Source organism: Phyllopteryx taeniolatus, chromosome 6 (genome assembly GCF_024500385.1).
Source record: "Phyllopteryx taeniolatus isolate TA_2022b chromosome 6, UOR_Ptae_1.2, whole genome shotgun sequence".
In the NCBI taxonomy this organism is placed as follows: domain Eukaryota; kingdom Metazoa; phylum Chordata; class Actinopteri; order Syngnathiformes; family Syngnathidae; genus Phyllopteryx; species Phyllopteryx taeniolatus.
In genome coordinates this window covers 2,762,314-2,785,784 of record NC_084507.1, presented here as the reverse complement: position 1 = coordinate 2,785,784, position 23,471 = coordinate 2,762,314, and the positions used below count along the sequence as shown (strand labels likewise).

At 44.5% G+C, this 23,471-nt stretch overlaps 2 protein-coding genes across 2 annotated transcripts in view; one reads left to right on the top strand and one right to left on the bottom strand.

Moving 5' to 3' along the window:
- Nucleotides 1–467: 467 nt before the first annotated feature.
- The window catches only part of rnf19a (ring finger protein 19A, RBR E3 ubiquitin protein ligase), a 48,131-nt gene continuing 25,127 nt past the window's right edge, over nucleotides 468–23,471 (bottom strand). Inside the window, exons 5-11 of the mRNA XM_061777845.1 lie at nucleotides 21,949–22,093; nucleotides 12,258–12,420; nucleotides 9,709–9,823; nucleotides 9,294–9,455; nucleotides 5,090–5,303; nucleotides 4,870–5,013; nucleotides 468–2,321 (exon numbers count right to left, since the gene is read on the bottom strand). Coding sequence (XP_061633829.1) covers nucleotides 1,580–2,321; nucleotides 4,870–5,013; nucleotides 5,090–5,303; nucleotides 9,294–9,455; nucleotides 9,709–9,823; nucleotides 12,258–12,420; nucleotides 21,949–22,093 — 1,685 coding nt within the window. The 3' untranslated portion in view covers nucleotides 468–1,579. The remainder of the gene's footprint in view (nucleotides 2,322–4,869; nucleotides 5,014–5,089; nucleotides 5,304–9,293; nucleotides 9,456–9,708; nucleotides 9,824–12,257; nucleotides 12,421–21,948; nucleotides 22,094–23,471) is intronic.
- LOC133480152 (retrovirus-related Pol polyprotein from transposon opus) lies at nucleotides 17,881–19,713 on the top strand. Its single transcript, XM_061777848.1, has 2 exons — nucleotides 17,881–18,321; nucleotides 18,879–19,713. The coding sequence occupies exon 2, from the start codon at nucleotides 18,896–18,898 to the stop codon at nucleotides 19,685–19,687; it is 792 nt and encodes a 263-aa protein (XP_061633832.1). The 5' UTR covers nucleotides 17,881–18,321; nucleotides 18,879–18,895; the 3' UTR covers nucleotides 19,688–19,713.

Below are 23,471 nucleotides of genomic sequence, written 5' to 3'. Positions count from 1 at the left end.
GCTGGGATCTGGTTGGGGAAACAATTGAGAAAAGAGAGCTAAAAGCAATAACAAAAAGACAAGGACAACAGCTGTTAAAAGCTGTTGTAGAACCTGGAGATAAGACTGGGGGGAGGAAAAAAAACACCACCACCAAAGGTGAAATCATAGCAATAGTTCTTAAACACCGGGGTACTTTTTGAATCCAGCAATCCCTTGTAATTACTGGGATTAATATTTTTCCAAGACCTATTTTTTTGCAGTTGTATCCACTACATATACTACAAATTCTAATCCAGAAATTCAAATGTCTCCATTTTGATGAACATTTTTGTTCTGGAAAATGTAGAACTACTAAAATACAAATTTGGAATGTGAAATTGTCATTGTTGAGTATCCTGAGAGAGTGGAAAATGTTTGCCTTTCGAAAGGGTTTGAAAGTAGTTTTGAAAATGAATTTTGGAAGAGCACAATTACTCTGAAAAGAGTAGAACCAAACGTAGTTTTTATTTTTTTATTTTATGCATTTACACACGTAATAAAGCAAATGACTAATCGAATACGCTCCACAACTCTTATCTGGCACTAGTGTGAAGTCAGGGCCAGTTTTTGTGATAAACAGAAAAAAAGGTGGCACATAGCTTTATCCAACAGAACGAAAAAGTGTTCATTCAGTAACAGACCTGGGTCAAAACAATGTCGACTGCATCCACCTAAATGACACAGCCAGTGAGCAGAAGCACAGCTGAAACGGCTGTGTAAGAAATACCATTTTACCCCCAGTCTGTGTAGCAACACAACTGTGAAGGAAAATTAACACTGAAGACAACTCAGTATGCAGTATGTCGCTGAACCTTGCAGATCAACAATATTACAGGAAAACGTTTATGAAATCGCAGTATGCAGTACAATGCTGTAAAAAAAAAAAAAAAAGTAAAAAAAAATCCTGCACCAACGTGAGTCTACTGGTGAGAAGTCAAAGATGTTAGATTAGCAAGAGCCTGAGTGCTGTCTTTGGTAGGCAATTGCCACGTCTTCATTTACCATGTTTCCCGTGCCTCAGTATGTTGGTTATTACGTTCTGCAGTATCGAATGGGTCATTATCTTGGGTTCTTAAGACACAGTGGAGAGAGCGCGAAAGACACACTCAGAGAACACAAACTGCTTTTAAAGGCACCATGAGTGGGGGGGAAAAAAAAAGAAAAAAAAGATTAAAACACTCTCTTCTTACTGAGTGAGGCAGGACCAAACAATCCAAAACTCTTCTCCATGGAATTTTATCAATCCAAGTAAAACTGACTCCATTTCTTCTCAACCACGGCCTCCAGAGAAACCTGAAAAACTCCAAGCACCACCACCTCACACACAGACTACAAATGTTATCCAAACTGGCACAGTGGTTTCATCTCAAACCTCCACAGACCAAAATAAATGGTCTACCTCCTTCCACCAATGATGACAAAGCAATTTGCAGCCAGTTGACATGCAAGGCTCCTTATAGTCAAAGGTTTTTGTTTTTTTCCATGAACTACACTTTTGATAAGACTGATGATGGACAAAACTGAGTGTCTACTGTATGAAGCACTTGTGGTAGATATTTCATATGCCAGTCTGTATACATGGGTTCTTGTGCTGGGTTTGAGTGCTATGTTGTGGTAGGTGCGGATTACTGTTGGTTTCTTTTATTAGCTGTGCAGTGTATTTCTGAGCGTCCCGGTCAGCTGGACACACCAAAGTGACATTTTCCTCTGTGATGAGGCTGAGAGCGGATAGCTCTGCAACGTGAGCCGGGGAGGAGGTAGGCGACCGGGGAACCTTGGATGTGGTCCTTGAAGGGGGGCAGGTCTCCGGCCGGTCGTTCTCCACCTCGGGTAAGGGGCTGACGGTGGCGAAGCGCGTGTGGGAGTCGCCTCCGCCGGAGCAGTGGCTACATGACGTTTTCATGCACTCCAGATCTGAGCAGCTGAACTCGGAGAAGTGGCTGGAGTGGGAGTCTGAAACGGAGGGCAGGCTGCCGCTCAGAGAAAGAGAGTCAAACTCCAAGGAGGTGGTGCTATACTGCTCCAAAAGCTGAGCAACCATGTCCTCCCTCATATCGTTGATCTTTGTGCCTCTGTCTCCCTTCTTGTGCAGTTTGCCTTTGCACTTTTTGCCTCCTGAGATGGTCGATGACGGGCACTTGGTGTATGTTCCTCGGCCTTCCGAGGTCCCACAGTCGTTAGAGGGGCAGGTCCACCCACAGCGGCCCATGTGGCTGCTGTCGTCCATGCTGCCGTTGTGGTTCCGCAGTTTGGCAGGTTTGGATTCAACGTCCACCTGAACTTCCATACTGTTCCCGTCTCTAAGGAATGAAATGAGGACAGACAAGAAGCTCAAGGAGGACAGGTGTTGATCATTAAACAGATTTGCCACCCCCTCCCCAAACAGGTATTTTTATTGTTTGGGTCCTGTGAAAGACGCTACTGTATATAAATCTAAGCTATTTTTATTATTGTATTTCTTATTGTTTTCTTAAGACCTAAGCACCAGGCAGTGCTTGGAACTGTTATTCCTAAAATGTACTTAGGCGGGTCGCACATCGAGTGACACGGCCGAAAGACTCAAGTCTACGATCACAAAAACATTACAGTCGTCGACTCTTCCCTGCACACAAAGCTGTCTGAGTACCGCACATCGAGCGATGCACAACAACGGAAAAGCTGTGACTCTGTTTCGAGTTTTGAGCCTCCGCATACAATATACGGTATAGTACTTTTTTTTTTTTTAACCACAAAGACATGGCAGGATGGTCAAGGAAGAAGCGATTGCCATCAAGAAGAGGAAACGGACAATAATAAAGAGAAAGGGGATATTTTGAGAGGCTAGGCATTGATCAGTCCCACCATACATTGACTGCACCAACGGATTTCAATGACCAAGACTACATACACACTTTGCTTTCTACCCACAGCTACATATGAAATTATAAATATAGTTAAGTATTATTTTAAAAGACAATATATACAGTGGACCCCCACTATTCGAGGGGGATAGGGACTGGGCCATACCATGAACAGTACATGATTGACACCCATTAATTATACAGTGAGTACGGAAAGTTTTCAGACACTTAAATTTTCACTCTTTGTTATATTGCAGCCATTTGTTAAAATCATTTAAAGTTCATGTTTTCCTCATTAATGCAAACACAGCACCCCATATTTACAGAAAAAACATAATTGTTGAAATTTTTGCTGATTTATTAAAAAAGAAAAACTGAAATATCACAGGCCTAAGTAGTCAGACCCTTTGCTGTGACACTCATATTTAACTCGGGTGATGACCATTTCTTCTGATCGTCCTTGAGATGGTTCTACACCTTCATTTGAGTCCAGCTGTGTTTGATTATACTGATTGGACTTGATTAGGAAAGCCACACACCTGTCTGTATATGACCTTATAGCTCACACTCCATGTCAGAGCAAATGAGAATCATGAGGTCAAAGGAACTGCCTGAAGAGCTCAGAGACATAACTGTGGCAAGGCATAGATCTGGCCAAGGTTACAAAAAAAATTCTGCTCCACTTAAGGTTCCTAAGAGCACAGTGGCCTCCATAATCCTGAAATTGAAGACGTTTGGGACGATCAGAACCCTTCCGAGAGCTGGGCGTCCGGCCAAACTGAGCAATTGGGGGAGAAGAACCTTGGTGAGAGAGGTTAAGAAGAACCCAAAGATCACTGTGGCTGAGCTCCAGAGATGCAGTCACTGCAGCCCTCCACCAGTCGGGACTTTATGGCAGAGTGACCCGACGGAAGCCTCTCCTCAGCGCAAGACACATGAAAGCCCGCATGGAGTTTGCTAAAAAAAAAACACCTGAAGGACTCCAAGATGGTGAGAAATAAGATTCTCTGGTCTGATGAGACCAAGATAGCACTTTTTGCCTTAATTCTAAGCGGTACGTGTGGAGAAAACCAGGCACTGCTCATCACCTGTCCAATACAGTCCCAACAGTGAAGCATGGTGGTGGCAGCATCATGCTGTGGGGTGTTTTTCAGCTGCAGGGACAGGGAGGCTGGTTGCAATCGAAGAAAAGATGAATGCGGCCAAGTACAGTGATATCCTGGACCAAAACCTTCTCCAGAGTGCTCAGAACCTCAGACTGGGCCGAAGGTTCACCTTCAAAAAAGACAATGACCCTAAGCGCACAGCTAAAATACCGAAGGAGTGGCTTCAGAACAACTCTGTGACTCTTCTTGAATGGCCCAGCCATCCAACCTGACAGAACTGTAGAGGATTTGCAAGGAGGAATGGCAGATGATCCCCAAATCCAGGTGTGAAAAACTGCATCATTCCCAAAAAGACTCATGGCTCTATTAGCTCAAAAGGATGCTTCTACTAAATACTGCACAAAGGGTTTGAATAATTATGGCTGTGTGATATTTGTTTTTCTTTTTTAATAAATCTGCAAAAACTTCAACCATTCCGTTTTTTTTCTGTCAATATGGGGTGCTGTACGTACATTAATGTGGAAAAAAATAAACAAATGATTTTAGCAAAGGGCTGCAATATAAAAAAGAGTGACAAATTTAAGTGGGTCTGAATACTTTCCGTACCCACTGTAACTGCGTTGAAAGAAATTAAAAAAAAAATAAAAAAAAAAAACCTCAGAAAAGTAAAAGAATCAGCACTGACACACCTATTGTGTGTGAATTCTGGCTTGGGGTATTTTGACAAAAGCATGAAACACAATTAAGAGACCTAGGAATTGCTTAAAATTGTGCAACAAACTATTAGTGGTTGGCCATGACTTTCACAAAGGACTGCAAAGATTTAAAATAATTTTAATGTCTGACGAGACGTTCTACAAAACAAAGAAATGGAAAAAAAACAACATATTCATGCTTCTTACCTGTCAAGGGGAATGTAAGCATTAAGAATGGATCCAGCCATCGCTTTAGTGCTTGCATTGTCGCCAATTGTTCCGAGGCTGACAGTACCAGATTCACCGCTGAGACTGCAATGGTCCTTTTGCACATCAGCTTGGACTTCCAACCTGTTATTGTGTTAGAGAGTTGTTTTGAAAAGGCACTAACATCAACATCAAACAGCATGTGTCGCCGCCTCTGTACCTGCTTAGGTAGTGAACCATGGCGCTGCCAGAGAGGCTGCCAGTGATGCTGGCTCCAGCAAGGGCTGTGGTGGATGCTGTCTCACTCAGATTGTCCCTGAGGGCCCCAAGTCTGTCCATTTGGCTACCACTGGCGCTAAAACTGCCTGTCAGACCAGCAACACTGCCTTCACTGACACTGGGATTGTTTCTCGTGTCTATCACAAATGTTGAATCTAAAAACGATACAATCAAAGTTATTTTAAAATGTGTATATCAGGTATTAAAAAAAAACTCAAACTGATAAATGACCACAATGCATTCAAATTATAAATTCAGATCTGGACAAATGTTCATGAATTTGTACTTGCTCCTCCTCGAGCCGTCACCTTATCGTGGTGGAGGGGTTTGTGTGTGGGCAATGACAGTGAGACCTGGAAGGGCGTGATTGGGAGGAACGGCCCACCCGATCAGAAACCGAGTGGTGTTCTGTTATTGGACTTCTGTGCTCATCACGGATTGTCCATAACGAACACCATGTTCAAGCATAAGGGTGTCCACACGTGCACTTGGCACCAGGACACCCTAGGTCGCAGTTCGATGATCGACTTTGTGGTCGTGTCATCGGACTTACGGCCGGCCGCATGTCTAAGACACTCGGGTGAAGAAAGGGACGGAGCTGTCAACTGATCACCACCTGGTGGTGAGTTGGCTCCGATGGTGGGGGAAGATGCCGGTCCGACGTGGCAGGCCCAAACGTATTGTGAGGGTCTGCTGGGAACGTCTGGCGTAATCCCCTGTCAGAAGGATTTTCAACTCCCACCTCCGACAGAACTTTGCTCATGTTCCGGGGGACGCGGAGGACATCGAGTCCGAGTGGACCATGTTCCGTGCCTCCATTGCTGAGGTGGCCGACCGGAGCTGTGGCCGTAAGGTGGTTGGTGCCTGTCGTGGCGGCATTCCCCAAACCCGTTGGTGGACACCAAAGGTGAGGGATGCAGTCAAGTTGAAGAAGGAGTCCTATCAGGCCTTTTTGGCATGTGGGACTCCTGAGGCAGCTGATGGGGACCGGCTGGCCAAGCGGAATGCAGCTTTGGTGGTCGCTGAAGCAAAAACTCAGGCATGGGAGGAGTTCGGTGAGGCCATGGAGAAAGACTTCCGGATGGCTTCGAGGAAATTGTGGTCCACCATCCGGCGTCTCCGGAGGGGCAAGCAGTGAACATCAACACTGTGTATAGTGGGGATGGGGCGCTGCTGATCTCGACTCGGGACGTTGTGAGCCGGTGGGGACAATACTCCGAAGACCTCCTCAATTCCACTGACACGCCTTCCCATGAGGGAGCAGAGTCTGGGCTCTCTGAGGCAGGCTCTCCTATCTCTGGGGTTGAGGTCACCGAGGTGGTTAAAAAGCTCCTCGGTGGCAAGGCCCCGGGGGTGGATGAGATTCGCCCGGAGTTCCTCAAGGCTCTGGATGTTGTAGGGCTGTCCTGGTTAACACGCCTCTGCAAAATCGCGTGGACATCGGGGACAGTGCCTCTGGATTGGCAGACTGGAGTGGTGGTCTCCCTTTTTCAAAAAGGGGGAACTCAGTCAGAAAAGGGTGGCGTCCCCTCTCCAGGTCGGGGATGAGATCCTGCCTCAAGTGGAGGAGTTCAAGTATCTTGGGGTCTTGTTCACGAGTGAGGGAAGAATGAAACGGGAGATCGACAGGCGGATCAGTGCAGCGTCTGCAGTGATGCGGACTTTGTATCGATCCGTTGTGGTAAAGAAGGAGAGAAGCCGAAAGGCGAAGCTCTCGATTTACCGGTCGATCTACGTTCCTACCCTCACCTATGGTCACGAGCTGTGGGTCGTGACCGAAAGAACAAGATCCCGGATACAAGCGGCCGAAATGAGTTTCCTCCGCAGGGTGTCCAGGCTCTCCCTTAGAGATAGGGTGAGAAGCTAGGTCATCCGGGAGGATCTCAGAGTAGAGCCGCTGCTCCTCCACATCGAGAGGAGCCAGATGAGGTGGCTGGGTCATCTATTCGGATGTCCCATCGGGAGGAGACCCCGGGGACGACCCAGGACACGCTGGAGAGACTACATCCTGCGGCTGGCCTGGGAACGGCTCGGGATCCCCCTGGAAGAGCTGGATGAAGTGGCTGGGGAGAGGGAAGTCTAGGCGTCCATGCTAAAGCTACTGCCCCCGCGACCCAACCTCGGATAAGCGGTAGAAAATGGATGGATGGATGAATTTGTACTTGGATCATGGTAAGGAAATTAGTACAATTAAAGGTCCCATGCCATCAAAATCCAATTTTTTTTCAACAGCTTTTATGCATAACATAGATCAAAATGAGTCTGTGACATGGTTTAAGTTTGACATCTATGCAGTTTGTCAATTAAATGCAACAGGCAATAAACGGCATAGGGCTTGCAAAATGGGGTGGATTTGAAATCGGCGTCATTGTGACATAGTTTCGTCAATTAACATTCAAGCACCTGACCACCTTGTTGGTACCAACCCACTCAACTCAGCTGAACGGCAACATGGTATTTCCGGGTTTTAAGCGAACAAGTTTCAGCCGCAGCCGTATAAATATTCGTTATTTGAAGGTAAATCCCACCTGTGATTGAATTCTAATTCTAGCTACCCCCTTTCAGCTCACATTCCCTATTAGTGGGCCAACAATCCAACGCTTGATGAATTCTGCTTCACAATGATAGTAAGATCCCACATACTCTCCATTGTCGTATTTTACGCTACATAATGCGGCACACATTTTAAATGGGAGACAAGTCTGGACTGCAGGCAGGCCAGTCTAGTACCCGCACTCTTTTACTACGCAGCCACGCTGTTGTAACACGTGCAGAATGTGGTTTGGCATTGTCTTGCTGAAATAAGCAGGGGCGTCCATGAAAAAGACGTTGCTTGGATGGCAGCATATGTTTCTCCAACACCTGCATGTACCTTTCAGCATTAATGGTGCCATCACAGATGTGTAAGTTACCCATGCCATTGGCACTAACACAGCCCCATACCATCACAGATGCTGGCTTTTGAAATTTCCATCCATAACAGTACGGATGGTTCTTTTCCTCTTTGGCCCGGAGGACACGAAGTCCACAATTTCCAAAAAACAGTTTGAAATGTGGACTCGTCGGACCACAGAACACTTTTCCACTTTTCATCAGTCCATCTTAGATGAGCTCAGGTCCAGAGAAGCCGGGAGCGTTTCTGGGTGTTGTTGATAAATGGCTTTTGCTTTGCATAGTAGAGTTTCAAGTTGCACTTATGGATGTAGCGCCGAACTGTATTTACTGACATTGGTTTTCTGAAGTGTTCCTGAGCCCATGTGGTGATATCCTTTACACATCGATGTCAGTTTTTGATGCAGTGCCGCCTGAGGGATCTAAGGTCACGGGCATTCAATGTTGGTTTTCGGCCTTGCCACTTACATGCAGTCATTTCTCCAGATTCTCTGAATCTTTTGATGATGATATGAACCGTAGATGATGAAATCCCTAAATTCCTTGCAATTGTCCGTTGAGGAACATTGTCCTTTAACTGACTAGTTTCTCACACACTTGTTCACAAAGAGGTGAACCTCGCTCCTTTTCTACCCACTCATGGCACCCACCTGTTCCCAATTAGCCTGTTCACCTGTGGGATGAACAGGTGTTTGATGAGCATTCCTCAACTTTCTCAGTCTTTTTTGCCACCTGTCCCAGCTTTTATGGAATGTATTTCAGCCATAAAATTCTAAGTTAATGATTATTTGTCAAAAACGTTTATCAGTTGGAACATTAAATATCTTGTCTTTGTAGTGTATTCAATTAAATATAGGTTGAACATGATTTGCAAATAATTGTATTCTGTATTTATTTATGTTTAAGACGTCTTAACTTCATTGGAATTGGGGTTGTACTATTTGTGATTTCAATATCAATCAAAATAATTGTGAACATTACTTTTTCCATTATCACCCAGCCCCAGTTTAGAACAGGTGGGATTTATCAACACACATTACTGACTGGTGTGCCTGCGACAGGTGCCCTCGTATTTGATAAATCCAGATTTTGTTTTGTACGTACACACATACTAAATTTCAGTCGTATTCAATTTAGAACCTGTTCTACACACTCTGATAAATGAGGGCCCAGGATACAACTAGTGTTAGTTAGTTTTTGGTTAGCAAGACATTTGGAGTTGTCAGTCAGTGGTGGGCAGGCAAAGGGCTTACCAGTGGCTACTGTCCCAGTGGCGACATTCATATCATTCTCATCATCAAATTCTATCCGAACACCTTTTCCATTGCCTGTAGAGACACCACAGCCCCCACTCCGGCACAACGAGATGGGCACCACACCATACACATATGCAAGCATAATGGGAACTCCAACGCCTGAAAAACAACAACGGAGAAAGACACACACAGAACAGTATTAGACTGCATCAGCAAGCTAGGCCTCCGTTGTGGTTTTCAAAATCATCTTTTTCAATTTCCTTTATCTTCTCCCACGATTAAGCAATAGATGAGAGATCTGTTGGATCTCAAAAACATGTTTGTTTGTTTTTTCTTAAAACATTACTGAACCTACCAAAGTCAAACAAGGAATGGCATGACTCATTTATTGAACAAAATGCAAGAAACTGACCAACAGTGACTGCTGCAACCACAGGAGACACAATGACAGACAGTGTCACGCCACCTGCAATCACGAGATTCCTCTTGTATTTGGCGATATCTTTACCTTCATAACGATTGTGAATCTGGGGGAAATTAAGAGACCTCATCAATTTCTCAGAGAGAATGCAATATGAGAATACTGTGTGCATCAACAGATCTGGGCGCTGCAAGTTACAAAACCAGGACTGAATGATGAGAGTAGAGGATATTTACAGTATGTACACTTAGTTATGTGGTCATTCTTGAACATAGTCCATTTTCACAACCAATAAAAGGCTGGGTAATGGGTACTTGGCAAAGAGAGGAGGAAAACTCAGAAGAGCCTGGCTACTATGACGGGACTGACAATTAAATAGAACAAGTCTATGAACATGACAAAACACAGAAGACTAGTTAACAGTTTAAAGCTGAAAGGCTCTTCCCAGGTAACTCGTCCATCTTGAGTCCACAAGTCCAGGAAAGAGGGTGGGGGGAGGCAATAGGGACCATAAATAATGAACAGCAGCGAATATGCGGGGTCACCCAAAAAGAATTATTAGAATTGTCTATATTAATAGTTTAAACCATAAATATACCACAAACTATACTATACCCAAACAATTGGGGAAAGGGTTACAGTATTTGGACAGTATTGTGCCATGAAATAAAACTGACTTGTCCAAAAAACGTGAATAGATTCCCCCACAAAATATTTGCAGATAGGTTAATTTGCACCGGTGGAAGCGTAAATAAGCAGGAGTCCACTGTATTCAATTTAGAAGATGGTTTGTATAGCAATTCATGAAGGGGCATTGTTGTGTGGTCAACAGTCATGTCATAGATTCTGTCAGGGTTGTAAATCAAGCATTACCTGGTCATTAGCGTTAACACAGCTGGAAGTGTGTGTCGCGGTTCTGACCATAGATATGAAGACTATACGCCAGCGTGCTGTAGCAGCCCGGCTATCCGACGTGCCTACGTGGCGGCCATGTTGTGAAGGTCAATGTTCCCTTCAAAGGCAATCCATGGACATTGAAATTAAGTCATAACTTGCTCATTTCTCCACCAATTTTCATGTGGTTTGCTTTTTCGTCAATGCCAAAGCATGTGCTATCACCAAATATTTTTTCTAAAGAAAATAAAAAAAATAAAAATAAAACGAAAAAACATATTTCAAAATAAATGAGGACAAATTCATTTCGTGGGCTAAGGCAAGTTTTGGGTGGGCTCAAGCCTCACCACTGTTTCGCAGCATTCAAAAACCAACTGACAAGAGCATCTGCAGCTTTCCCACACACAAGGGTTTTACAGTACATTGGTTTACTGTTAAAACTAGTGCTACAACGAATGAGTGCCAATTTAGATTCACTCGTTCACAAACCCCAAATCATAATTTTTGAATTCAAATGAAAACGAATCAAAGTACATATTTTATTCTGACAAGAGCTACAATGCTTTTGTTTACGTCTGCCACCATTTTGACTTACTGCTCATGCACATATGCGCAGTTGTAGCAACGGTTCACGTTGACCAGTTGTCTCATGTAGACTAGTTCTCTCTCCCTCGAAACGATAACGTCGGAACAAGGTGTGCTATGCCGTGAGGAGCTACACGGATGTTCATGACAGACAGACATGACGACTCCGGTAGATGAATTGGAAAACGTTACGCAAGATTCATCCAACACATTGTGGCAGATGATTGACGAGAGCTAGCCAGCTACCGCGAACTACCTGCCGTAGTAGAAGCAGAATGTTGCCAGACAGTGTGGATTTACAGATTTTACGGCACAGAGACGGCGCAAAACCGACCACAGCCATGATGCGGCGTGAGATTCTGATTAAAGTAAACCATTTTAAACTAAAAAGAGGCGTTTTAGTAACCGCTTTTTTCCAGAGGAGTTGCTAAAATGCGCCAGCCAAAATCTGTCAGCATACTGTCTTTTTGGTGGTGTGACAAAACCCGCGCCCCCCCCCCCAAAAAAAATTGCGACCAGGACTTAACCAGGAGGCTATAAATAGTTCATAATTGGGGATTTAGACTGAGTCTGAGCTGTAGTAAAAACCCATAAAAACAATCACAGCATTCCACTATATAGCAAGGACTTGGACGACAAACACAGAAACACGTTTCACACACAAATCTGCGCTATAGCGTGGGGGGGATGGCACAAACGATGAAACCGTGATATAGCGGTGTAACACTGATGGATAGCAAATTTTGAAATAAGAAGTAAAAGACAATTGTGTGTTCAGCTATTGTTCAATTGATTTAAAAAAAAAAAAAAAAAAAGGGGTTAACACTTGCAATATTTCAACATTATTAAAAGTGAAGTCAATTTGCAATTTTAGTCCAGATTTTTGCAAGAAACAGCAGTAAATGCACTTGATTTGCTTTAGCAGCCACATAAAGTTACTGTATGTGGCGGGCCAAGTCTGGCCTCCGGGCCTTGAGTTTGACACCTGTGCTGTAGAGGCAAATTAACAGGGAAATTTTAACGTATTCATAATTAGTTAATATGAGTGTTTACAATCTCACCTTTCTTCCCACATATACAGGGATGCCAATAACCATTGCAGGGATAGCTATGCCAGCGATCAGTGCAATGCCAAGAGGGGCACCAACAAGTGTTCCCAATTGCCAAAGAATCTTCTTCTTTCTGCTCCATGGCTTCTTCCCCCAAAAGGTACAGCCTGACGGACTGGGAAAACGGTAGATAGGGAGGGGGAAAAAAGTTTACTCTTTCCCTGTCATTAAGAAACAGATGGGTCTTAGCTATTATTTAGTGTAAAAACAGTACTTGGAAATTCAACATGTACCAAAAAATGGTATCCCTTTCTTTAATTTTGATGAAATTGTGACATTTTACTTATATTTTATCAAACTGAAAATGCATTTCTTTTGGTTCTTCATTTGAGAAGGTCAAATACTAGAAACAGCCGTCGTTATCCTAAAGTAGAGTTGTAAAATGAACTTTTACACCGAATGTGGCCAACAATATATGAAAGTCAATTCGAAAAAAAAACATCTTTTAGAAAGGGGAAGTCAAAATAAACAGAGATAATGTAGTTACTGAAGTGTACGCACCCACGGGGGGAGCCAGAGGGTGGCCTGGGGTGGCTGCGGCCACGCTAGACTGAAACTCAGCCAACCTGATGGCCACCCCCATTGGGTGTCTTTGTCGCAAAGCTTTTCTAAAGAACCAAAAGACACCAAGGAAAAAGGGTAACAATTCCACTCGCACCCCCATTTATTTTAGAACACACATTTTATATCGGCGGCACGGCGAGCGACATCTGCCTCACAGTTCTGAGAACCCAGGTTCAAATCCGGCCTTGTCTGTGCAGAGTTTGCATGTTCTCCCCGTGCCTGTGTGGGTTTTCTGCAGGTTAATTGAAGACTCTAAATTGCCCATAGGTGTGAATGCGAGTGTGAATGATTGTTTGTCTATGTGTGCCCTCTCGCCCAGACTCAGCTGAGATAGGCCCCAGCATGCCCGCAACCCGAGTGAGGATAAGTGGTACGGAAACTGGATAGATGGATATTTTATTTAGAAAAATTGAAAAAAGTCAAAATAAGACAAATATCCAGTCCACAAATACTAGCGCAATTTCTTGTGTATAATATGCTCTCGAATAAAATGCGCACCCCGAAAGTTGATGCCAGAAATCAAGGTCTTCTATGTACTATGCACACCCATACCTTTTTATATATACTAATATATAAATGATTTGCAAAACTGCTCTTCAAAGAAGAAAAACAAATTTGAGCCTTGTGTGTGTTGCTGAAGTGCTTCAGCAAATCATTATCCACTAAAAGTAAGAGTCCTGTCTCGGCAATCAGAAGAAGAGTAGGGTGTGTTATTGTTTCATAAATACAATGGACAAGATACTTTTTTTTCCGGTTTGTTTACATTTTCATTGTTGTGGCAACACCCGTCGCTCCACTCGCAACGCAGCAAGCCACTGGCGGAACGACTTTGGCTTCGTAGATGCAAACAACTGTATTTGTATGACGTGTACAATTCTTTGTTATGCTCTAATATGATTATAGTAGTGGCATTAAAAAAAACAAAAAAAAACAATGATACTATCATTTATCTTCAAAGTTTTAGGGAAAATAAATTGTTCTAAAAAATTTGCTATTGTGGCAGGCCTAAACACAATGTATTGAGAGAGAGCAAGAGCAATGGATAACACAAAAATATTGTACAAACAGTATCATTGTTTGTATCATTGTCACTCATTGTTTCCATGATACATGCATCTCAGCACTCACATAGTCTCAAGTGAAGAATGATCTATGCTCGTTAGGTCATCTGTCAGGGTGATAAATACACTTCTGGTTCCAGAATAGTAATAAAAAATAGTAAACACTCAACAACTAGATGCAGAGGGGGGATAAACACACATAAGATCTAACAACATTCACATTATTAACAATTTAGCGGATTAGGGGACAAACTGACATAAAACAGCATTTTAACAACTATATACGATGACACTGCTGTTAAATACGCTGATAGCAAGCCGCCATGTTTTAATGATGACGTGACCAAGCAGCCTCGGCGTATTTCCCAGGATGCCTCGCGTTGTTGTAAATAGTTGTTACTTATGTTTATGTCAGTTGGTCCCTAGATAGTTAATAATGTGAACATTAATAGACCTTGTGTGTGTTTATCCCCTCTTCTGCATCTTGTTGTTGCGTGTTAACTTTTTAAATTATTCTTATTATTCTGGAACCAGAACGGAATCTAGTTTTCATTACAGCGTACAAAGAGGAACCATGCAGCAAAATTGGAAAAACAGTTTAGCGAAAACGACTCTAAATCAGTCTGCCATGCATTCCAATCGCTGACTAATTACAAGCGACGATCCCCCCAAGCTGAGAACAATAGCACACTAGCCAACGACTTGAATACCTTCTACTGCAGATTTGAAAAGGACAGTTTCACACCACACACCCACCTGGCCGCACCCGCGACCACAATCACACCTCTGACTTCTGCGTTAACCATCCATGAACAGGATGTGAGACGCATCTTCAAACAACAGAAGATTAACAAAGTGGCAGGCCCGGACCATGTGTCCCCATCCTGCCTCAAAGTCTGCGCGGACCAGCTCGCTCCAGTCTTCACTCAGATCTTCAATAGATTTCTGGAAATGTGCGAAGTTCCATCCTGTTTCAAACGCTCCACCATCATTCCAGTCCCCAAGAAACCTGCAAGCTCGGGTCTGAATGACTACAGGCCTGTCGCTTTGACATCTGTGGTCATGAAGTCCTTTGAACGTCTCGTGCTGGACCACCTCATGAGTGTCACAGGTCCCCTGCTGGACCCCCTGCAGTTTGCCTACCAAGCGAACAGGTCTGCAGATGATGCAGTCAACATGGGACTGCACTTCATCCTAGAACACCTCGACAGTGCAGGGACCTACGCGAGGATCCTGTTCGTGGACTTAAGCTCAGCGTTCAACACCATCATCCGTGAACTCCTTTCATCCAAGCTTCTCCAGCTCAGCGTCTCACCTGCCATCTGCCAGTGGATTTACAGTTTTCTGACGGGCAGGACACAGCAGGTCAGGCTGGGGGAGGCCACCTCATCCACACGCAGCATCAGCACTGGGGCGCCCCAAGGTTGTGTCCTCTCTCCGCTGCTCTTCTCTCTCTACACGAACGACTGCACCTCAGCGAACCCGACCGTCAAACTCCTGAAGTTTGCAGATGACACCACTGTCATCTGCCTCATCAAGGACGGTGACGAGTCTGCATATCGACAGGAAGCGGAGCGGCTGGAGCTGTGGTGCGGCCGACACAACCTGGAGCTGAACACGCTCAAGACTGTAGAGATGATCGTGGACTTCAGGAGGCATCCTTCGCCACAGCTGCCCCTCACGTTGTCCAGCTGCCTTGTGTCAACCGTCGAGACCTTCAAGTTCCTGGGAATTACAATCTCTCAGGACCTGAAGTGGGCGACTAACATCAACTCCGTCCTCAAAAAGGCCCAGCAGAGGATGTACTTCCTGCGGCTTCTGAGAAAGCACGGCCTGCCACCGGAGCTGCTGAGACAGTTCTACACAGCGGTCATCGAATCAATCCTGTGTTCTTCCATCACAGTCTGGTTTGGTGCTGTTACAAAAAAGGACAAACTCCGACTGCAACGGACAATCAAAACTGCTGGATTGTCGGTACCCCCCTACCCACCATTGAGGACTTGCACGCTGCCAGAACTAAGCCAAGGGCGTGCAAAATCCTCTCGGACCCTCCGCACCCCGGTCACCAGCTCTTCCAGCTCCTTCCCTCAGGTAGGCGCTACCGATCAATGCAAACTAGAACTAGTAGACATTCCAACAGCTTCTTCCCTCTTGCGATCAACTTCTTAAACACCTAACCTATAATTCCATTACAACAAGCTGGCATTTTTTTGACTTGAGTTTGTTGTCACATTTCTGTGGGGCCAATTATGTATTACTTGTGCACTCACTGTAGTTGTCTCGCCATGCTGCACTATTTGCATATACTGGCCACTCATGCCAGAGTAGCATCTGCTCCATTTGCACACTGATTGAGGAGTATCTGTAACATTTGCACAACCAACATTGTCCCAGATTATCGCACTACTCGTCACTTTAAACCGCATACAGTCCTTGAAGTCTCAGCGCCCTTTGCACCGGACTATTCCAATATTAGTCATTCGAACTGCTCTAAGTGCTAGAGGACTCTGCATCTTTTTGCACAATTGTTTTTTGTCAATGTCTTTATGTCTCCAAAGTGTTCTGTAAATTGACTGTCTGTTGTACTAGAGCGGCTCCAACTACCGGAGACAAATTCCTTGTGTGTTTTGGACATACTTGGCAAATAAAGATGATTCTGATTCTGACAAGTCAGCTCGTGTCAACGCTCACGTGGGAGGGGTAAGCCTCCCACCTTAAAGCCGTAGTATCAAAACTGAACTCAGAGTGCACCACAGCTACAGTATTAAACATTCAGGAGTAAATAATTTCCAGTAGTGATGGCGAGATGAAGCTTCATGAAGCATCGTAATGCTTCGGCCATTGGTTCGAGTAAAGGTCCATTTCTTGATGCGTCGTGTGCACACGACACCACCTGCTGGCCAAGTGTATAATCACACGCAACTGTATCTTAGGCCACATAGTGTGTTATGCATTGCAATATGGTGGTTGTTGTGGCACTTGGAAATGACGATGAATGACAAAAAAAAGTGTTTGACCAAATACTGTGTCAACATGAAATAATAAAATATTGTTTGAACGTATTATATGTGCGTAACTGTTTCTAAAATGATAGTAACCATATACCGGCACATCTAAAAACATTTGAATATGGTAGAAAACTCAATTGATTTCAGTACTCATACAAATGGAGTCGTCAAACACAAATACTTTTCAGGTCAAATTCCTGCCTAAATTCTAAGAAAATATAAATTCCATTGTTTCATAATAGTTTACATTATGTTCTAGTTTCTAGAGATGGTGAATTTGGAGTTGTCATTTGCTGTAAACTACAATCTAAATTATACATGAATAAAAAAAATCATTAACTATTTCAGTATGTGTGGTGTATCTCTGAGTTTCACTTTTTTTTTTATTTATTTTTTTTTATATTGAACTACTTAACTAAATTAAGCTTTTGACAATATATATATTAATATATAATATAATTTATTGAGATGTACCAGTATGGCAGCTCGCGTAATTTGTTTGTAAACTTTGGAGAATGGCAAAAACCCACATTTTCATGAAGCTGCTTGACAGGGTCTATATTGCTGTTTAAAAGTGTCACACCGCGGCAAATTCTGAACCACTTTCTGAACCAGTCACGTGGTGCTGCCAGGCAGCGAAGCTTCGGACGTCATCATTTCCGGCCCCTGCCCCAAATGAACCAAGCCTTGATACACGCTTCGCGGACACGCCCCCTTAATTACTCGACACACGCCTCGAAGACTCGGCACAACCCGTAACATGACGACATACTGTCATGTGTGTGTGTGCTACTGCTGAATGGAGCCGCAATTCCACCGCGTGTCATTCATGGGCTTTTTTCGTAAAGACTATGGAGCAAATTTTTCTATTTTCCACTCCAGATCGTGAGGCAGCTCGCTCCCTTGTCACCTTACAACAAGGCAAGCGCAGGGTTTCGCATTCTAGCAGCTGAGAGTCATTGGAATAATCGGGCGCTACTCGATGCCTTTTTTCAAGGACTATCCCCCGCCGTCAAGGATCATTTAGTCCCGCTAGACCTGCCGACCGACTTGGACACTCTCATCGCTCTCGCCGTAAAAATCGACAAGAGGCTTTTGGATCGCGAGCTGGATGGAGATCGGCGGAGGGCTGCGTCACCGCGCACTTGGAGGACGAGCCTCGGTGACCAGCCAAACCACGGCAGATCCCCTGGTTCCGGTCTCAACCCACTGACTAGCGTCCCCACAGATGAACCCATGCAACCGGGCAGGTTCCGTCTCTCCCCTGAGGAACGTCAACGCCGGCTGAGGGAAGGGCGATGCTTCTACTGCGGTCAGTTGGGTCATTCCGTGAGCAACTGTCACGTCAAAGTTGCCGGTGCCGGTAGCAAGGGCACGGGAGAGGTGAGTCTGAATTTCATTAAGGAAGACCCTACACGGGTTCTTCCTAAAGTGACACTATGCTCTCCTGATCAAGAGATTCATACACCTGTATTAATTGACTCTGGTTCTGACGCTAACTTACTTAACTCTCTCCTCGTTAGACGTATGCACCTTAGAACCTTTCAAATAAAACGCCACCGCAACACCTATGCTGCAGACGGCAGTTTTATGGGCAAGATCACTCACCGCACCCAAACACTCACATTGACATTAGTTTTCATGTTTTTGACGCCATGAATCATGACCTTATCTTAGGGAACCCATGGTTGAAATTACATAACCTCCACATTGACTGGTCCTCTGGGCAGGTTATGTCATGGGGAAGCAATTGCGCCCGGAACTGTTTCAAGCCGCCATGTGATGTTCAGGGTCATGGTTCTAAGGACAATCCACAGACCCCATCTGGGGATCCTGATTTATCTCAAGTGCCCACCTGTTACCCCACAGACCTTATGACTGTTCTGTTGACTTGCTGCCTGGAACCACCCCCCCACGAGGGAGGTTGTTCTCTCTTTCAGGGCCAGAACACAAGGCCATGAAGGAGTACGTGGAAGAATCACTGGCAGCCGGGATCATTCGCCCATCTTCATCCCCTGCGGGAGCAGGATTTTTCTTTGTGGACAAGAAAGACAAGACCCTGCGACCCTGTATCGATTACCGGGGTCTCAACAAGATCACTGTAAAAAACAGGTACCCTCTTCCTCTCATCTCCATCGCCTTTGAGTTCCTGGAGGGAGCCAAGATTTTCACCAAACTGGACTTAAGAAATGCATATCATCTAGTCAGGATAAGGGAGAGGGATGAATGGAAAACAGCATTCAACACACCAACGGGACATTATGAGTATTTGGTAATGCCTTTTGGGCTTACTAACGCTCCAGCTGTTTTCCAAAACCTTGTCAATGATGTCCTGCGTGACATGTTGAATGTTTATGTTTTTGTCTATTTGGACGACATATTGATATTCTCCCCGGATGAGGAGACTCACATTATTCATGTCCGCTCTGTTTTGCAGCAGTTACTGCAGAATCAACTATATGTCAAGGCTAAGAAATGCGAGTTCCACAAGGCGTCGGTTTCTTTTCTGGGTTTCGTCCTGGCTCAAGGTGAAGTCAAAATGGACCCTTGCAAAGTCGATGCAGTTATTAATTGGCCTACTCCCACGTCACGCAAAGATGTACAAAGGTTCTTAGGGTTCGCAAACTTCTACAGAAAATTCATCAGAAATGTTTGTTCTATAGCCTCTCCTTTGCATGATCTTACCTCGCCACACAAACCTTTTGTATGGAACCGCTTTGTCAGGCAGCTTTTCAAAAACTTAAATTGAGCTTTACCTCCGCTCCCATCCTTACTTTGCCAGATCTCAAACAGCAGTTTGTGGTAGAAGTCGATGCGTCTGATGCTGGAATAGGAGCAGTGCTCTCCCAGAAATCTCTCAAGGATGATAAATTACATCCTTGTGCTTTTCTCTCCAAAAAACTGACCCCAGCTGAAAAAAATTATGACATTGGTGACCGTGAACTGCTGGCAGTCAAGGTGGCTTTGATGGAGTGGAGGCACTGGCTAGAGGGGACACAGACTCCGTTTTTAGTATGGACAGATCACAAGAACCTTGAGTATATTAAAACTGCTAAAAGATTAAATGTGAGGCAGGCTAGATGGGCTCTGTTCTTCACTAGATTTAATTTCAAGTTATCCTACCAACCTGGTTCTAAAAATGGTAAGCCAGATGCTTTGTCACGTATTTTCTCCGAAGAGAATTCTTTGTCTGACCCTAAGAATATTTTGCCCAAGTCATGTTTCATTTCCGCTTTTGTTTGGGACATTGAAACTGCGGTTAAAGGGGCTCTGAAAAACACTCCTAGCCCTGAAGATTGCCCTGAAAACAGGCTTTATGTGGTTCCAACCTTAACGGGAAGAGTCATCAGCGCATCACTCATCAGTACCACTGCCTTGCTCATTTCCCATATCCTGTCCTGTCCTTTTCTGTCCTCTCTCGTCTTGTCCTATTGGTTAGTTGTTGCATGTCCTCACCGGGTGTGCCCCCCCCCCCCCCCCACCATCCAAACATAAGAACGTGATTTGACTGTTGTAACATTACTTGTGGTCAAATATCTAAACTGTTTTTATTGTTCTGCTGTGGTTCGCACCCATATTCCCCTTGTCCTTTCTGTCTGTCCCCTAAAAGCCTTTTCTGTCCGGCTGCAATTTCAATAAACATCAGAATAATAAAAAAACATTAAAATAAATCAAGGGAGTATTTCAAACTCCCCTGTTGCAAAGTAAAACTGTCCCGGCACACAAGGCATACAGATCCACCATTCTCCATAGCCATGCAGCTGAACAGGACAGGTTAAAATAAAGAAGATATTTTTGGGGAAAAAAATGTGCATTATACACGAGAAATTAGTTCTCAAAATATCTAGTCGTACAACCAGCTTTAAAGGACTGCAATAAAGTGCTTCAAGTAAAACAAATATGCCTACCATTTAATCAGCATAATAAACAGGTTCAAGGGATTAGCTTTTGGAATGTTTTTCCAACTTGTTTTGACGTGCAGTGCAACCTCTTGAAATAACTAATAACAGTGTTGCTTTTTTTTACGTTTTGGTTAACGTTTCACAAATTGAGAGATACAGTAGGAAGACAAGATGGTCAACTCTTGCCAGCTTGACACAATGTGACGTAATTATGTTCTGTTAAAGTACTGTGCCATGTACTGTTTTTTTTTTCCCTTTTCATCACTTTGCGCTTTTGATGTAATGGTAGCGCTTTGTTGTAAGTTTGCGCTGTATCTGTACAAGTCTTCATTTTGTGTCTGAACTGGTAGAAAAGATATGAGTAACGACTTGTTGATGACATGTTTTGGAAGAATACTGTACCAATGTTTTAAAACCAAACCATGGTATTACTGTTCCCTCTTTTCGGAACAAATCTTTGAACTGCAATCCACTTTGTTCTCTACTAAGCTCCCCACATGCTGTTTACATCCATGCTCCTCTGGAAGTGCCATAAACAAGTATTTCCAGGTGATGTAAAAAATGCTACTGCAAAGCAATAGCAATACTACAGTTACAATCTTCAGTCATTGTTTATAAAATGTTAGCATAGCATCCTTGGTGTATGGCATCTAAAATCACTCTCCATCTATTGGTGTATTGGTATTTATATATTTCATTTATAGAACTCAGCTCACACATTACCAGCATAACATACCAGTCCACTCTTTAGCACGTAATATCGGCACATAACTCTCCAGACATAACTAATCAACACATGCATATTTCAACTAATTACAATCGTGTAACAGTTAGATTGAGCGTAACTTGATTAGTCAAGCGTGGGACAAAGATGACCTAATAGAAAGGTGACTATTGTGCTACCATCTCAGATGCTACAATTATTGTAGCAACAGAGCTAACCCAATACCCCACACATCAAAATAACTACTGTGTAAACACAACAGGTTACAGTGTATTGCATGGTCGACTTTTTATATCGCACTACGATATATATCATAATATTACACAGCTCTACCTTTTTCATTAATAAAAACTTGTCTTTGGTCTTTAGCAAGCAGTTACTAACCTCAAGTAATGCAAGTCTGAGATCTCTTTCATACAAAGCCAGCAGAACTCACAGCCGCAGACAGCACAGGTCATGTGGTTACAGCTGCCATCATTCATTTTGATGATATAAGCAGCACAGCGTGGGCATGGCTTGATGTCATCAGCTGTGGGCAGGACAGAACGAGAAAATTAAAACGATCAGAACATTTTTGTCCAATGACAGAAGATCAGGCGGCAATGACAGAAGATCAGGCGGCACGGTGGACGACTGGTTAGAGCGTCAGCCTCACAGTTCTGAGGACCCGGGTTCAATCCCCGGCCCCGCCTGTGTGGAGTTTGCATGTTCTCCCCGTGCCTGCGTGGGTTTTCTCCGGGTACTCCGGTTTCCTCCCACATCCCAAAAACATGCATGAATTGGAGACTCTAAATTGCCCGTAGGCATGACTGTGAGTGCGAATGGTTGTTTGTTCCTATGTGCCCTGCGATTGGCTGGCAACCAGCTTCTCCTCACTAGGGTCGCGGTCGTGCTGGAGCCTATCCCAGCAATCATCGAGCAGGAGGCGAGGTACACCCGGAACTGGTTGCCAGTCAATCACAGGCCACATACAAACAAACAACCATTCACACTCACAGTCACACCTACGGGCAATTTAGCGTTGTCAATTAACCTACCATGCATTTTTTGGGGATGTGGGAGGGAACCGGAGTGCCCGGAGAAAACCCACGCAAGCACGGGGAGAACATGCGAACTCCACACAGGCGGGGCCAGGGATTGAACCCCGGTCCTCAGAACTGTGAGGCAGACGCTCTAACCAGTCAGCCAGGTTTACTTCAGTGGAACATAAACATCTCAATTCCCTTGAGGTTATACCGTACACTTTGAAAATGGACCAAACATCCATCCATCCATCCATCCATTTTCTGAGCCGCTTCTCCTCACTAGGGTCGCGGGCGTGCTGGAGCCTATCCCAGCTGTCATCGGGCAGGAGGCGGGGTACACCCTGAACTGGTTGCCAGCCAATCGCAGGGCACATACAAACAAACAACCATTCGCACTCACAGTCACACCTACGGGCAATTTAGAGTCTCCAATTAATGCATGTTTTTGGGATGTGGGAGGAAACTGGAGTGCCCGGAGAAAACCCACGCCGGCACGGGGAGAACATGCGAACTCCACACAGGCGGGGCCAGGGATTGAACCCCGGTCCTCAGAACTGTGAGGCAGACGCTCTAACCAGTCAGCCAGGTTTACTTCAGTGGAACATAAACATCTCAATTCCCTTGAGGTTATACCGTACACTTTGAAAATGGACCAAACATCCATCCATCCATCCATTTTCTGAGCCGCTTCTCCTCACTAGGGTCGCGGGCATGCTGGAGCCTATCCCAGCTGTCATCGGGCAGGAGGCGGGGTACACCCTGAACTGGTTGCCAGCCAATCGCAGGGCACATACAAACAAACAACCATTCGCACTCACAGTCACACCTACGGGCAATTTAGAGTCTCCAATTAATGCATGTTTTTGGGATGTGGGAGGAAAC

Coding starts and splice junctions, on each gene's coding strand:
- LOC133480152 (XM_061777848.1), top strand. CDS start 18,896: ATGAAGGAGTACGTGGAAGAATCACTGGCAGCCGGGATCATTCGCCCA.